At 36.9% G+C, this 17,747-nt stretch overlaps 1 protein-coding gene across 1 annotated transcript in view; it reads left to right on the top strand.

Annotated features, from left to right (window-relative positions):
• The window catches only part of SNTG1 (syntrophin, gamma 1), a gene marked incomplete at its 3' end in the record, with an annotated part of 58,830 nt that overhangs the window by 15,018 nt on the left and 26,065 nt on the right, over positions 1–17,747 (top strand). The window contains exons 3-6 of the mRNA XM_010137466.1: positions 4,476–4,532; positions 11,489–11,546; positions 14,052–14,095; positions 14,203–14,244. Of these exons, the coding sequence (XP_010135768.1) occupies positions 4,476–4,532; positions 11,489–11,546; positions 14,052–14,095; positions 14,203–14,244 (201 nt within the window). The remainder of the gene's footprint in view (positions 1–4,475; positions 4,533–11,488; positions 11,547–14,051; positions 14,096–14,202; positions 14,245–17,747) is intronic.

Below are 17,747 nucleotides of genomic sequence, written 5' to 3'. Positions count from 1 at the left end.
TCCCTACATGTTTCCATGTCAATGTGCTACTGCAGATTCCTCTCCATGTCTATCCCTCTTTTCCCACCTACTGTTTTATTCTGCACCCATTCAACTTTTTTCCACGTTCTTCCACATGTGTAGTAGCTTGGTGTCTGTTCTATCCACTGTGAAAAGAGGGTTAGTTTTCCGTCTGTACCTAGACAAAGGAATTCTTCCTACCTTTGCTCTTGTAAGATGAATAGCCAGACACACCGGTGTCCCAAACTGAAAATGTAATATTTTTATCCAAGTAACAAGGTTGAGTAATGGACTACTGAAGTTTCACATACTGTTAACTCAGTTTTATGAAGTTTTGAAGTTTCTTCATCGCTTTAGTCAAACTTTATTTGACCAATTTCATAGAGATGTAATTATTAGATTAATGGTTTATAGTACACAAAATAAATAATTTGAAAGTATTACTAATCATTATTGGGAAGAATCGCTTAGGCAAAGATAAACTTTATTTTACATCACATACCAGTCAGTGTGAAATACCTGAATCTTTACTGTGCCTGAAGATTTAACTGTTAAAAATAACATTAACTCTTGACTAAATGTAAGTAGTTAATGATTACATAGGGTTCTGTGTTTTCCTTTCCAAACTATTTACTGTTATGTGTGCTCACACGGTTGTTCCTCCCTTCAGATACCATTGAAGATGATGTCCGTGATCTCAAGAAGATCATACATTTTTAAGGAGAAATTTTAATGCATCTTTAGTGAAAGCCTAGTAATACTGCTGCTGTTTCACTGCAAAGTTCTGACGAAGAATATTTTTTTTGGCAGAACTTAGCTCTCCTTTCCAGTCAATGAACATTTGTGTGGATGAGGAATTTTCTGAGTTAGAGGCATGGAAGTGCTGACAGCTTGGCAGCAGCTTTGAGTTTTTCAATAAAATGATAACTATTTTTGCTCTGTTCCGGGAAGTAGCTTCTAAACAATGCTCTGAATCTCGTGTTTGAGTCTCCTGAGAGCTCTGACTTCCCCTGTTTTTGGTGTAATGTAGATGGCAAATGTGATAATGAGATTACAGACTCACGGACATTTTGTATCGTCTTGGTATTGAACTAAGTAGCTTTTTATCGGAATCAAGTTTTAATTTGTAAACTTGGAAATGTAGTTGCTTTGGGCTTTTCCAAACCCATTGCAAATTCAATCACAGGATACTATGCTGCACTAATTGAGGGGAAAGAGAAACCAAGGAATATTGAGACAAATCTGCAACCGGCACAGATTTTTTTAGTTAGATTTTTATTTTAAGCAGATAGTTGGAATCAAAGGGACAGCTCTGCCTTTAACCTGGAAGAGCACAAATGGTCCATCAGGATACTTGGAGCACTTCTTTACTAGTACAAAATGTGTTGCCTTCCAGAGTTGTCACCGTATTTTATTAATGAATAGTTGTAAAACATTTTAAAAATTAAAATGCTTTTCTCAGGTCTAATAGTTTTATTATTGTTATTGTTCATTTGAAATGCTAGTTAAAGTCATCAGAACAAAATATTTTGCTTCAGTTTGCTGGTCAAACTAATTTGTTGTATTAGAAATGTTATCTTAGATTAAAACACAGTCCTTTGCAGATGAGGTTTATTCAGTTCACCTTGGTTGAACATGTCACTGAAAATGAAGCTTAGTTTGGGTGTTTTGTGAATCACATGCAAGCCCCAAAGAAAAACCTACTCAGATAAAGGTGTTTTCTGGCAAAACATTTCAAAGCTGGTAACTTTAACAAGTATTTTGATGGTAGATATTTTGCAGCTCTGAAGGGAAGGATTTGTCTTTCCAAAGTTAAATTTGATGTCCTGACTCTCTACTCAGTGGAGGACACTGATGATGAAGATGATCATCACCTAACTTGGGCAGCTGCTTTAACTTACCTGATGGAATGTATTTAGTTTTGTTTACTGATTACAGGTGAAAACTTGCCTTGATCAATGTCTCAGATGGATTAACTGTGTTTAGATGAGTGCTGTCATTTTCCTTCTAAACTTTTGGAGAAAGAGGAGCTGATCAGAGCTGGGGTCTGATCCTGAGCCAAAATTCCAGTTTATGAAATCTGTGATGCTTCCAGGTCTGTTCTGCTGTATTGCTTATGTGAGGTTTAGAATCACAGACCAGGGGATTATTGATGGTTTACTAATGAAATATGTAGGTCTTCTGTAATTCTGATTTGTATTTTTGAAGATCATTTATTGTTTGCATGTTTGTAATTGTTGGCTATCATGCTGTGAAGAATATGTAGTCTTGACTCTGCCTTTGCTTGAGTGAAAACCAGAAAGAATATTTTATTACTTTTTTATATGGATACTTTGTGTGTGTAAGACAACAAGGATAGAACTATTCTGCACCTTTCAATTAGGCTTTTTAAAAGCCTAGCTCAAGCTTAGAAAGTATTCAGATGCAACTGTTTAAACTTCTCAGTGACTACTGACATATTATGAACTACAAACTTTAACAATGATTTCTGTTTTTCTCTGAGCATACTACTTCGAGATATAACTGTAAAGTGGGTTATTATTTATTCCATTCATAGTTAATACTAATCAAACCACTTTACCTTTATTAAAAGGTTACTATTTTTCAACATTATCTTAGGTAACACCAGTATTTACTATTGGATCTGAGCATGTCTTACAAAAATACTAGAATGTATTGACTGGAGTGTACGAGTCAAGCTTCTAGTCCAGCACAAGTTGGAGCTGGAAAGGAGCTAACAGGAGTTAACTGGAAAAGTACAGCTACCAGTGGAGCCAAACCTGAGTGTTCCGTGTTCATTTGTGTAAACTCAGCTTAGACCACACAACGGACCATGGCCTGTATTGGTTTATCCTGAATGTGGCTGAAACCTCCTGGCAGACAGAGGGTTTTCTAAGTCTCATTTGTGGCCTGAAGTGAAATAACTTTGTGGACTGAACTCAGTTTCTGTGACCTTCATTTAGATGGTGTGAGTTGAGAGCCAAGAAGGCTCTTCTGGTCCTTCTGAACAGCACAGAAACACATGGTGAAACAGGACAGCCGTATATTCCTCTGCCATGCTATGCATTCATATGTGGGTTACAAATATAAGAATGTATTTATTTCATCGATTTCAAATGTTAAAAATAAATAAATTGAAATATTTGGCCATTTAACAGCAAACTTGTATACCTCTGTCTTAGATAAAACTTTTATAAGCATTAGCCTAAATAAATGAATGGAAAGTCTCATTTTAGGCAATCCATTTTGTCTTGCCGTCCAAAGCATTGGATTAGTTTATGCTTGCTCTTCCTGCAGTTACACAATTCATTTGTCACATATGTGAAAAAGAAAGAGGACAACTGGATTTTCCCCCAAATTCAGCCGTACCAATTTTTCAAGACTCTTATGCAGTAGCCCTACATCCTTTCTTTTCCTTTCTGTATATAAAGGAATGGAAAAATAGTTCTGTAGGTATTTCATTCTCTCTGTCACTGGTATGTTTCTGATGGGATTTATTAAAATCTGACTGGCTCTGGTAATCTGTGCTGAATATGTGAACATATATAGCTAATATATATATGTAGATTATGCTATGCAATATAAATAGTGAAGTGAGTATAAAATCTAGACTACGTGTAGAGGTCTTATGAATATATGGAATACTCAGATTTTTTTAATCTGGACGTATGGTATATCTACTACTAGGATTTGTTACCGCTAACCAAACTGACTAATTCCAAGTGCTATTTGGGATAAAGTCGCTAAGAGAGACTAGAAAAAAAGTTAGTTTTGTAAATGTTCGTATCTAAGAGACTAACCTACAGTTTTTACGCAACAGATTTTAGGATGAGCAATAAAAGGAAAATAATGAGCTGCCTTAAATAATTCTGTCTGTAACGACAGCCTTTAAATCACTGGTTATGATTTCTAAGCCATAGCTCCGAGGTCAGTAGTGGCTGTATTTGTATGAGGGGTTTTTTTATTTGGATTGGTACCGAACTTTGAAATTAATATCTCTGGATCACGTACCATGCTTTGGTTCATATCACTAAGTGGTCTTGGAGTACAGAAGTTGTATTCCTTTTGGATGAAGCTAAAGTGGAAAATACACCACAGGAGTGCAGTTTATGTAGGTCAGCACGCAGCACTCAGGCTGCATGTGGGACCGGTTTAGGACTAGGCGAGGTTAAGACCTCTGAAATGTTTGTGGTGTGCACTAACTGTTAAACTCTTCAGTTCTGTTCTGAGTGCGTTGCAGTACTTGCTAGTGTGGCATGAATCAAACAAATGAATTTTTGTCTGAGACGAGACCTCTGCTTTTCTTCCAGATTTTGCCTTTTTCCTCTGCAGAGTAGGTTTCATGGGATTTTCGCATTCAGGAACTCACAACTAAAGTCAGTGTCGGATGGAAGAAAAATCTTATTGCAGTGTGAATATAGAAGTTATGGCAAAAACCAGTAAATCCAACAAAACTTGACTTATTTATTTTTCAGGAAAGAACAGTAACAATTAGAAGACAGACTGTAGGAGGATTTGGATTAAGTATAAAGGTAGGATGATTTTTTTGGTCTGTTATTCCATGTTACACAAAAAATGTATTGTTAATTTTATTGAGGACAGACTATATCTTAAAGGACTAGAAACAAAAGAGCAAATACATTCTAGGATGTTAAATCCTGTCTCAGTAGGCAGCCAACAACTGTGATGCCCTATGGAATGGCAGGCGTTGCCGAAAGATTCAAGCTGAGCAACTCTGTGATAAGACTCGATCTGAGATTAGAAGAGTGTTTGCAACTGCACAGACTGTACTTGTGTTCAACAGCACTCTAATTTAAGTGGTTACTAATGAATGCTAAATTACAGTGGCAGGCACATGGAACAGCCAATAAGGTCATCATCAATTCTACAAAGAATAGCACATTAAGTCACGGCTATTCATTAGCAGGACAGAATTTGTTACTGCTTTTTTATTGTTTATTTTGCTGTAGATTAGGCAAAGACAGCAATTTATTATATTATCATAGTTTTTCTTTCTTCAGTAAGATTTGAGCACATATGTAGTATAGGTGATTCTTTTTGATGAAGGGAGGGATGAGGAAAGGGAAGAGGGGTTGTTAATTTTTTGCCATCATAATTATGATTTTAAAAACCTTACCTTACTTTTGAATCTTGGTGTGTAGACGACAAAATATTAATTTTATCTTCTAAACACAGCAGTCCTCAGTCTCAAGATAGCAGTGAGAAAACTGAAGTGTACTTCATGTGACTGCAGAGCGGCCTAAATTATGCGTAAAAGGTGAAAGTATAGACTTTCCCGTGAACATCTGCTCGTGCTGACCTTGTAAGAAGTGACTCAGAAGAGGGATTAATGTGCACTTGTGTTGTCATTGATAAGAGTATCGCTGAACAGAAATACTACTACTTAAAAAATATCTCGGTCCACTTGCTGTTATCTTGTTGACCTGCTAAAGACTCTTATTCAAGGAAAACTAATTGCTACTTTGTGGACAAAGTTTCTTAGGAGTTTAGTCATCAGCACAAGTTACTTTGCTCCAATATCATTACAGGTTACAGTTCACTGAGTAATGATGAAGTAATGTGTGTCACCGTAAAATCAAATATATGGGTAAATGAGAGAGGTTTTTTAGCTGCTGCTAAGCAAGTTGTTGAGGGAAAGGACTTTGGAGGTTTGAAGAGCAAATCTCGTCAAGAGTAACTAAAATGGATTTTTTCAGCTATACCTTACAATGGGTTATCTTTTAGAATTAAAGTTGCTGTCAAGCTCAGGATGCCATTATTTAAGTATCAGGTATGTTGTATAAAATAAACACCATTGAGAAATATAAATTAAATAGTGAATGTGCAATGGTCTTTCTTAAATTAGTGGAGCAAGATATCCACGATTCTGAAGAAAATTCTTGAAAGTTACAAAAGTATTTAAAAGTGCCAAAACAGATTGTGAATTCAGCCTAGAAGGGTATTTATCTTTTTTTTCCCAGTAAGATCCTGTCGCAATAGAAAACAAAACAATAAATAACTATATCAAGTGTATTTGAAGTATCTACAATAGATTTTCGAAATAAAGGTTTTAAATTTTTTATTTAAACATTTTCTAGCTTTATTTTATTGTGTAGATATTTTGATCAAAATTAATCTAAGTAGTAGGAAGGTGAAGTTAGATAAATTCAGGCTTGACTAGACAAATTTTGGGTTTAATTTTTCGAATAACTAACTATCAAGTGATGAAATCCCTTCAACAGATGTCATTAAATAGAAAATCTGTTACAACAAATGAAACTCAAAGATACTTGGATGGTGTAGACTAGATAGTGAAAATGGCAAGTAAGAGTTCTGTGGTCTGGGATGTTGATGTGTATCGAGCAGTATGATTTTAAATTATGTATTTTTAAAATGTAATGAATGTGGGACCTTTTTTCCTAGGTCCCTTTATTAGTAGTCCTACATTCTCAGAGTGACAAGCAATTGGATAGCCAGCACAATGTAAAACAGTGATTAATCAATATCATCTGCTATTATAATTTTAAGCTACTAGTAAGAAACAACTTTAAACTGTAACTTTAATGGTTTTTGTAGTTTGGTAGGCAAACTTTATGAAGACTCACTGAAATGGACTTCTTAGGTATGCTGTGAAGTTTCAACGTCAATTCCAAATATTCTGAAAAGTGCCAGTTTTCTGGTTTATCAGTTACTGCTCAATCATGACGTGCTTCCCCTGGCAGATGAATAACAGCTTGTTTTGTTCTGGAAAATCCCTGCACTTCAATAAAGGATTTATAATTATTATTAGTTTTAAATAGAAAACTATTTAGTTTGTAATAGTGCCTTGAAGTAGAGGTCTGCAAGTCACCCTCCAGGAGTGAGGACTGGGGCCTTTCCTCCTCGTTTCAGTGACTCTGTCTCCCACAACCCCGCATACCACAGTAGTTCCTGTTGTCTTGCTACTCTCACGTTATTTAAAGATGGGGCTTCTCTGAAGACTTTCTTTCTGGCAGTGGTGTGTATCAGAGGATGCCCTTTGTCCGACGTGTGAATCACAGCTGTACAGTGATTCATGACCCTCACCTTAAAATATTTGCTTGTTTGTCTAGTTCTGGCATTCGGTTCCAGGCTGTCACTTTTTTTCTACTAACTTAATCACTCATTTGCTATCAGAAATCTCATGTGATCAAGTCAATTTTCAATTTTCTTGAGGAAATTTTGTAAGTGTTGTATCCCACCTTAAGTGTTCTGGACCCTTGGAATTTATTCTTTTCTGAGAAGCAGAAGGTGACATTCCAAAATGAAACTGTCTAGTTATCTTTTGGTGACTTGTCTATGAGGGGAACTCTCTTCTTTTGTGTTATAACCTATATTTGTAAACTACATTTGTAAAAAATCAGATATTCAGCTAACTGCTTAAAAAAACCTGCCCGTGAGATTGATTTTTACACAAGATCCAAGCTTAAATCCTTAAAAAATTGCTTATAATTCACTCTTAGAAGGTTTGAAAAAACAACATAAAACCCCCTGTTTTGTGTTTTGCTGTACTTCAGTAAAATGAAGTTAATGGTAAAAATGTGATTGAATTTGAAGCAGAACCGATCTGGTTTATGCTCTTCAGAAGGAATTATCTTTTTAATTTCTGAGGCCCCTTTAGAATCCTCAGTAATAAACTTCTGTGTGTGAAGGAATAGCCATGGAGTTAGATGTAGGATTTGATAAGTACAGTGTAATATTTCGGTCATTTATCACATCTCTGACAAGTTTGAGCTGCAGAGATTTGACACAAAAAGCTGCTAAGTGTATGACTACTGAAAGAACATCTTGTTTCTCAGTAACTGGAACATAGTTTTCTTGCAGAAGTAGAAAATATAATTGATAGTTCATTAAGAAAATTAAGGTTTGCAGTTACAGGCTGACTCCTGGCTTCCAGGACTCTCTGCAGTGCCATTTTCCTCTGTTGCCTCTGTTCTCATCGTTCTTTTTAAATGATGAACAGCATCACAGGTCTGTTGAGACTTGGCCTAACTTCTCAAAGTTTGACTTGATGAAAAATCTCTAAAGCAAGCATGTGCACCTCTCCCGCTCGCACTTACGTACTTAGATGATTCTCTTGCTCTTCATTCATTCTGTGATATTTTTTTATTTACAGATTTTGTCCATGTTTCAAATTGAAACAACAAAAAAGTAAAAAAAAAAAAAAAAAAAAACAACCTAAAAATTTTTAATAGATGATTCATTTAGCTTTTCCTTTAAAAATTATTTTTTCATATTTACAGGCTTGTGTACTTGTGAAAGTTGCCGTTGAAAGCATTTGAAAGTGGCATTTTGGTACCAGCTACGCTATTCCATTAAAAAGAAAAGTCTAATAGTGCCAGTTAATGTTGGCACGTTGTTATGCGTATTAATTGCTAGTGTGATTCCTGGCATGGTTTTGGCTTACGCCAACTAGTATTATCAAAGACAGTCCAGAGCTTTCCAGATCAGAGCTTTACATGGGCTGCTTCCAATAGGCAGCATGTACCAATTCACCCTTTTTCTTTCTCTTGGGAAGACGGTTTATCCTCAGACACGAGCCATGTTGCTCCACTAGACTTCAAAACAAGCCCGTTTTAGTTGTTGGAATAAATGTTGCCTTTTAGTGTGAAGTGAAAAAGTCCCCTGTGTTGTATAACTCTGAGGATGGCAAAGACCAACAATTATTCTAATTTTTTATAAACTTTCTCTGCTTGGAAAAAACGAAGTATTTTTCTTACTAGGAGCCAAACACAAAACAAGCATTTGTCAATAAAAGTTACTAATTTCAGTTGCCCAGTTTTTCATATGACTGAGACTTCAGAATAAAAACCTCATGTATAAAAGCCTAGGATAAAAAAAAAATCTTTAGAACTGTATCATGAGATACTTTGAAAGGAGGTATGGGTGACCTCCCACCAGTAATGGCCAACATCCAGGACGGTGACCTTCAAACAGCTGCCACTGCTTAGAGCTGCCTCTGCCTCTTCTAGCAGGGTCACCTCTGCAGGTGGGCACTGCCTTTATTCCAGGCTCATCCTTGACTGCTTAAGGAAAAATGAGGAAGGAAAAATTGCATAACAAAGATTGTTGTTAGGGTCTGGAAGAAGTCTGAGCCATTAGGACTTCAGCACCATTACTTAGCATGTAATAAGTGACAGGATGAGGTGAGGTATCAGGAGAAACTTCTTTACAGAGAGGATTGTTAAGCATTGGAACAGGCTGCCCAGGGAGATGGTGGAGTCCCCACCCCTGGAAGTGTTTAACAGACGTGTAGATGTGGTGCTGAGGGACATGACTTAGGGACTCTGGCAGTGCAGGGGGAACGGTTGGACTCCGTGATCTTAAAGGACTCTTCCACCCAGATGATTCTGTGATATTTGCGTTCCCTCCTCTGGTCTAAGGTTCTAACTACATGTCCACACTAGAGGGAGGGAAAATTTAAAACGATGGAAAAGTGGCCTTTGTTCCCAGAGGTTTCTTTCTCCTGAGTCTATAGAACAAGATTTTAGACACGCGTACACTTTTTCTTCTCCAGGACTCAGTACAGATAGGTGATCGACTATTTTCTCTTTCCCATTTTGAATTTTTGTTTCTTGGAATAGCAGGCAACATGTCCTATGACTAATGATTTTAAAGGATTCCTTCGTACTGGCCAGACTGGGATGCAGACAGAAGAGATCGTTTTCTTTAGTAGGACATTACCGAACGCTTCATCAAATCTGCAGTGTAAACGGATTTAGGTGCATATAGTGAGTAAGAGAGGAATGATCACGTGTGTGCATTTCTGGCTGGCTTGTAGTAACAGTAATTTTCCTCTTTACTGGAGAGCTGAGTCTGAGGAGGGAGAGAGGCCATTTTACTGAGAAAAAGGACCCATGTTAGCTCTGACTGAGCTTTGTGCTCCTTTGAGCTTCAGATATCCTGGGTAGTGTAATCTCTGTGTAGCAGTGGAGGCTTAGGAGGGGAACTGACAAAATTATTTGAAACATTTGGAAGTAATTAAATGTGCATGTGACTATGGAGAAATCTGGAGGGTGTAGGTTAAGTCTTAAAAAGCTAGTGAGCGTGAACTGATTATCTTAAGTGAAGTCAAATTTTACTGTTGCTGTTCCTCTGGTGAAAGAGGTTCAACCACAAGGTATAATGCTGCAGTTTGTTTAGTCTGAATGCATCTTTAAACCTGACTGACAGGAAGGTGACCTTTGTGGAGGGAATATTCAGTCCTTGCTACAAATATCAATATGTATTGTGCTTGTCAATACTCATGACAATAGGTGCAATGCCAGTAGAGCTTGTCTTGTAGACATTTAATTGTAATATTACTGAGAAGCCTATTGACTCAGAAGTTTTGTAACCATTTGCATTGATAGCCACTAGCAGAAGGAACTTGAATCCAATCTGAAATTCTACAGTTTATCAGGAAATGAATCTTTATTCTGTGCCAGAAATAGCTGTTGAGTGCAGGAGTCTGTCAAGTTTCAAACAACTGTTATTGCATGAAGAAGGGGTACGTACTGTTCCTTAGACCATCAAAAAGCCCATGTCAGTCGTTTCCACACCTCAACACCGGATGCCTGGACCTAAGGAAGCAATTGTTTCCAAAGAAAAGTCTGGCTGCTGAGGAGTAATCAAGCCCCCAGCCAGGATTCCTAGGCATGCTAAGAGTGTGGCAGACTGTCATTTCCGATTATCCGAATTTGTACCGGTTACATTCAGGCTTACACTTTGATGCTCTCTACAGAGCAAAAATATTTCTGTGTCTGTATATTTACCTTTCTTTTCCTTCGTGTTTCCTTTTTATTCAAGATTTCTTTTTAATACTTTATTCTTAAGCTCCGTGAATGCTACCAGTCCCAACAGGATGAATTGAATGGAGCAACACCACTGAACTGCTGTTGAACTGTTGAATTACCGTCTAGCTTTGCTTTATTTCTCCCCGTTTATTGAACACTACAGTTCCAATTCTTAATGTTCCTTTTCCTGTTCCTTTTTATTTGTCCCACTGCTTTGCTCGCTCTTTGTGTTTGTGTGACACAGACGGAAACCAATAAAGGCTACTGTTGAGATGAAAAGTCCAAACTTGCATTTTTGGACTTCTGTTTACCTTTTTCTTGCCAGCATGAGAACCAAGTGGTCACAGCGGGGCTGCCTTTGGAGGGTGATGGCCATTTTGCTTTTGCAGGGCATGTTTTCATACTCAAAGCAGAAACTGATGTCTTTTTTTTTTGTTTTGTTTTGCAAGTCTTGTAGAGTTTTGAACAACATTCAGTTTACTTCCTGAGCTGACAATGGCAACTGAGAACTTCTTTACAAGAGGCAATAAGGAATTAATCCCAATCAAATAATTATCTTAAAAAAAAAAGGAAATGCAGAATCAGTTATTTTCTCAGTCCTGCTTCAAACTGCAGTTAGAGAAAGGGAAAAATACAATTTGAAGCAAAAAGATATTTCCAGTGACTGATGAGATTGCCATTTATTCTGTTTGCAGGGTGGAGCAGAACATAATATTCCAGTGGTCATTTCTAAGATTTCCAAAGAACAAAGAGGTGGGTGTCAGATTAGAACACTGTGTTTTGAAATGTTCCTTAAAGCAAGGTGCACTAAATCTTGAGATTCTTCAGGAAGTGTTAAACAAACACTTTTGGTGTACCATGTCTCTCTCCATGTCATTATGATCTCTCTTTTCCTGAGAACTGTTCACTGAAAAAAGTATAGAATTTATTATTGGAATATTCTGTAAACAGTCTTCAACATGATTGTTTTAGAAAGGTTTTTGTAAAACATTATTTTTTAGGAGAGAAATTGGAAGGTATTTAGAGAATGAAAATGTTGTAGAAATTTAACAAAAGTTAATGATTTTGTGGCTTGATTTCCAATATTTGGCCATTAAAGCACGGTAACACATGCATGGGTTTTTGTACTGGTTAGTAGGGTAGTGCTGGGGCAGGAGTGGGTAATGGCAAGACCTTGATACCACCCTGATGTTCTTTCGGCATTAGATGCCATGCTCTGTAAGCCTTTGCAGCACCTCGTGCACAGTAAAACTTGGCCTCTCTAAGATCTTAACCATTCCGGGTTTTTAATACAAGCAGAGCTGGTGCTGAATCTCTCTATTGTTTTTAGTTGTTAATGTTATGAACTTGTTGGAATGATATAATGTCTAGGAAGTTGGATAATGATTAAACAGCTCATGATGTGTGCAATGATAAGAGATGAAGCTTGTGAATCAGTACTCGCCTGGTGTATTTAATATCTGTTTGTGTATATTTGTGTACATTTGTGTAAGGTCAGACACATAAACTTGGAAGGATTTCTCTCCATCTGTAATTCAGTAATTCTGTGATGCTGCATCTGCACAATTAAAATGTGCCAGCATAAAAAAAATCTCTTTCACCCACATAGATAAAGAGACTTACAGGGGAATCAGCATACTGAAAACGGAAAGCCAGCCCTGAAAGGGAGATGTGCAAGTTGTATGTAGGGAGGCTATAGAGCAGCGTGGCTGAGCCCCTAAGGAAGGCAGGGAGGTTAACCTTTAGAAGTTATACCTGTGACTCCATTCTTTTCAGTATACATGTAAGTACGTAGCACGTCATAAAGTGGAGTGTATTTCCCCCACTAGCTATTAAAGTGCTATTAAGCACCACAGGAAATATAAGAAAGGTGGACTTCAGTTTAATTGAGCGCACGAAATTGCACACTGTTTTCTTTTATTTTTGTCGTTATTTTTTTGCTGCAGTAGCTGATGCATTATTTTTAACCTCAATACCTAGCTGAAATATAATCTCCGTTACGGCTTTCAATAAAAATCCTGCTGATTTTGTGAGAGATGGTTTAGAGGGACATCTCTTGTGTGGGAGACTATTGTCTGGTATGTCAAGATGAGCCTGTACGTCAAAATTCTGCAGGCTTGGTTCTGCCCTTCTCCCAGTTGACTCCAGTGTTACTTTGGACTTCTATACAGGAATGTGACATTTGATGCAATTCTTGAAACCAGTAATGCAGATAAGGTGCTTACGTGAGCACATTAGGTCATATATGAAGTGTTAATGCCAGCCCAGTGTCTGAAAAAGAATATTGGGATATACATTTATTTAAGGAAAAAAAAAATCAATGTTTATCCTCCAATAATTTCTTGCATCTCACTAATGGGTGCATTCCTTCATTTGTGTACTTAAGTATCATAACTTATGTCCATATTGATTCCAGTTTTACACCTCAAGTGAATAAAGTTTTTGGATCACATCTAATTCTGGTCTTTTCTAGACAGTGTCTTCTATGCCTTTTGGAATGTTCCAGATAAATAATCCCATACAATCTGTTAACATTTCTTAGTTCTCATGTTAGGGATTATTCTTTATATACACTGAAATAAACTTTGTTATATTTCTTGTGTATTTATACTGTGTGTTTTCATTAGACAGCTCTGTACGAGAACCCAATATTTAAAAATTGCAGCTGTAGAATTAGATTTTGTAAATTCCTTTGTGATTTATAGAGTATAGCTTTGTTTTAAAAATCAAATTCAGTCTGGCCAGTGATTTTGTACAAGAGACCAATTCTCTAGCTCTTCAGCATATAAAGTGTTATCCAGCACAAATACTCCACTGAGTTTATCAAAGATGTAGGATCTAAAGTATCTTTGCTAAAAGCTTACGAGTTAAATTTGCTGTTCATAAATAACTCTGGAGTCTCCATGTTGCTTTTTCTTCAGAGTTTGTAAGAAACGATCTCACAGAGGCAAATAGGACCTCGTCCTGCAGTCATTTTCCAGTCAGACAAGTGGTTGTACCTCACCATAATGGCCTGAAAGGTGCTAGTGACCCACAGAAGATATTTCATAGTCTTGTACTTGGGCTGGAACACTGATATGCCAGTATTTGGGGATTTAAAAAAAAAACCAACAAATAATTTCTTAGAAAGTTGTATGTTGAGTTTTTAAATAGTTTTTTGTTTAAATTTTTAAAAGATTAGGTAAAAATGTAAGTAGGAATACATGTACACAAATCGTTTTGAACAAAATGAGTGAAAAATATGCTTTCTGTTTTCAGCGGAACTTTCAGGTTTGCTCTTTATAGGAGATGCAATTCTACAGGTGAGTAAAATAGCAAGTTCTTTTGTTTATATTTTTCTAGAAAAGTGAAATGAAATCTATACTTATGAAATGTAGAGTAAGTCTTCTCTTTATCTTTTTCATAACAGATTAATGGAATTAATGTGAGAAAATGCAGGCATGAAGAAGTGGTGAGCTTTTCTGATTTTTGGTCTACTTTTGTCCTTTGTAGTTATTGAGGCGATAGCGTACGCTGATAGCAACGCGCTGCTATCGGTTGTGTTATTCCTAAATAACTATGATTGTACCTTCTAGCATGGCAAGCAACTAAGATCTTAGTGTGATCTCTTCTTTCTAATTGCTTTTCTATGTAAAGATGATTATTTTATTATGCAGACTTCAGCTGTACATGTTCCAGCATTTCTTCTTCTGGATTATAGCTATCAGATTTCAGCGGTGCTGCACCTTTCTGGCTGTGCGAGGTCATTTTAATTTCAAAAGCTCTAATTTGCGCTATGTTGGAGGTTTGTTGCTTGGTTGGTTTTAATTCTGTTTAAAAATCAAAACAAATCTATTCATCTGCCTTTCGTTCTCTGGCTGTTACTTGTGAGGGTGCTCTTCTCCTTCAGTATGTCTTTAAAATAAGAGCGTGTGAGGAGATTCCCTCTAGAGGAACCGTGTGTATCTGAGCGCTCTGTAGTAGACTGCTTGCCTTGGTAAGTCAGCTTTGCTAAAAGTATCATGTGCTTTTACTGTATTTGATTCTTTGCCTCTTCTTAAGTACTTTCAGAAGTAGGAAGCCCCATATTTCAGGAAAAAAATACCAGAAATGAGAAGATTACCAAAGAAATTGTCTTTAAATCCTGCGGGACTCCATAGAATTTGTACCTGTATTTTAAAATAATAATTTTATATTTGAAAGTTTACTTTCTAAAACTGACTTTGCCAATTCAGAGACGCTCTGTAGTTCACACAGAGTTCTGTTACATGGCAGATCACTGAGTATGTGCCTTTCAGCTCTAGAAAGCAAGAGTTAGTAAAGATGAGCTGCTGCACTCTTCCTCAGAGTGCTTTTGTGCGCTGGTTTTGTTGGGTATTTCTGCTGCAAATCGTGCTTGATTCATCGGAGCCTTCATCACACCACCTTCCATGTAGCCAGGCTAACGGTCGTATTTATAGTACTTTTAAGTTTTGCTGTGCAACAGTGATTGGATTTTAATCTTCTATAAGGTTACTGCGGTTGTTTAGTTTAATACACATTAACATGGTAAATAGGCTGTTGGAGTTTTGAGATGTGAGGAAAGGACACTACTAAAAGTGGAGACTTGCACACTCAAAAGCAGACTGAAAACCAGTAGGAACACCAGGATTTTTTTTTTTTGAGACAACTTCTTAACCATTACAATGATACATGAATCTGTTTGCTAGTTATGATGAGGTTTAAACATTTAATGGAAAAAATATTTTGGAGAAACTAAAAGATGCAGATTGACACAGAGTAGCAAGTGTCACCGTGTTAAATTCTGTTTAATATCTTGGTTGTCCAACATAATCTGCTTCTCAAACTCCTTATAGGTAATTCTCTCTGAATAAAAAAGAAGTGTCTGTTACCAGTTTGAATGTGCACTTGCATATTCGAATGTTTTAGGAGTCTTAAGTAGTAAATAAATTTTAAGTCTTTATTCTAAGAATCATTATTAATAGTAAATATTGAGCAATATTTAAATAAGGTTAAATGTCTATATGAAATTTTTTAAACTAAAATATGCGGTGGAGGTATTAAAAAAACACATAAACCTCAAAGTAAATGAACTCTATCTTATTTTTGCAGAAGCATTCACTATAATATGTTATATATTTGTGGAGTTAACGTGTTGTAAAGCCTGCTATAGTAATGATAGATGTGGCTGTGCACTGTGTGGGTTTGGGCATAGCCCCGAGTAAAGGGCAAGTAGATGCCCTGGTCTGCCAGGAGATGTGGGTGGGACTTTGTCTGCAGCAGGTCCTTTGCGGTTTGCGTTGTTCTAGCACTTCTGTCTTGTGGACTTTTTATGAAATACAGGATCTGTAGCTCTAATCTCAAGGTGATAGGGGAAGTAAGGAGTGTGTGGAGCGTAGTGCTCACAGCAGGGAGCTGCAGCATAGTGGAAACTTAATTTTCAATCCTTACTGCATCTAAATACTTTTTCCAATGTCTATGCAAAGTACCTGCTCTCCGAGTTTTGTTTCTTTCTGATTTTTCTTGTAACTAATTAAGACTTAGCAGGCATCATATTATGTGAGAATATATTAGTAGTTTTGGGTTCTCTTAATGTCTTGGAAAATATTCATTGTAAATGGAATCTTTTTCAGTGCGTAAAGCTAAGATGCCCATAGAAAATTCAGACTTGGGTCTGCAGTGTGCATCCTATGAGTGGTCATTCTTTTTGTACATCCAAAACTTGCCACTCGCAGAAACTTGTTAAGCACGTGTCGTATCTTTATAGCTCTGCAATGAAAAGGCCTGTAGCATAATCACTGCAGCCCATTGTATTATGTTGATGATTAGTTGGCCCCAGTATTTCACCGTGCTCTACTGGTAACTGTACTACCTGTATAAAATTATTTGAATTTCGTAATTAAGTAGTTAGAACAAATCAGTGCATTCCTTCACAGCAGGAAAAGGTTTTCCCCAATATATAGTGGACTTTGATGGCTTAACGCTTGTGGGCACTCCTTTGTGTCTTTATTGTCTTCCATTAGTTATTAGATCTGGTGATACAGTGTTCAGTGATGCACAGACCCTGTTACCCAAGAAGTGTGCAATAACCTGAAGCCCAAATCTGACAATAGATACGTAGGTAGGGAGATAGGTAGAAAAGATGACAACTCTTACAAGACTGCATAGGAAGGTTCAGTCAGTTCTTAGTGTACCTTACTGGAGGCCTCTACACAGTTCCTTTCTGGACTTTTTGTTGTTGTTAGCTTCAGATGAATCACTTAATTTTGAGCTTAGTTTTCTGCTTGTAGAAGGTGAGAATATTATTCATATAATGAAACCACATGATGGATTTCTATCAAAGGCTGATTGTTTCTCTTTGGTTGTAAAGTCTTCCATCTGAGTACAGCATAGCCTTGCTCCAGTCTTAGTGCTCTCCTACGGTAGAATAAATACATGCTGTCTGCGGCAAAGCATCAGAATGGGAGGAGGTCGAGGGAAAAAAAATAATCTAGATATTCTCTTCAATATCCTTCAACATCATACTGGCAATTCGACTCCAAAAATGTAGTACAAACTTCAATGCTGAGGTAAGGACAGTTCATTGTTTCTGTTAATTAACTTGAGTTTATCAATTTATCAATTATTTGGATTTATCGATTATTCATTTTCCAGTAGACTCTCCTTTACAAAACTTTTTAAAGGCTTAAATGAGGACAGACAGACCTATGAACTTAGGCTTCTGTCTGGTTCAACAATTCTTAACTTTTTAATCCACAGACCTAGTCTTTTTAACAGTTGACAACAGATAGGATTATTCGTAATGCTCTCAAATTAGTAGCTTTGTCGTCTGGAAATTAATGTCTCTGTAGGCCTTACCTCCATTTACTGCCCAAACGTAGAACAAAGATAGATGGGCAGTCACTCACAAGAACGCTGTTCTTGTAGCATGTGAGCATGTTTTTGGTTGTTTTGGTCTAGCCACTACACCACTAA

The sequence above is a fragment of the Buceros rhinoceros genome, unplaced genomic scaffold (genome assembly GCF_000710305.1).
Source record: "Buceros rhinoceros silvestris isolate BGI_N320 unplaced genomic scaffold, ASM71030v1 scaffold3136, whole genome shotgun sequence".
Taxonomy (NCBI): Eukaryota; Metazoa; Chordata; class Aves; order Bucerotiformes; family Bucerotidae; genus Buceros; species Buceros rhinoceros.
This window is presented reverse-complemented; position numbering and strand designations above follow the sequence as displayed.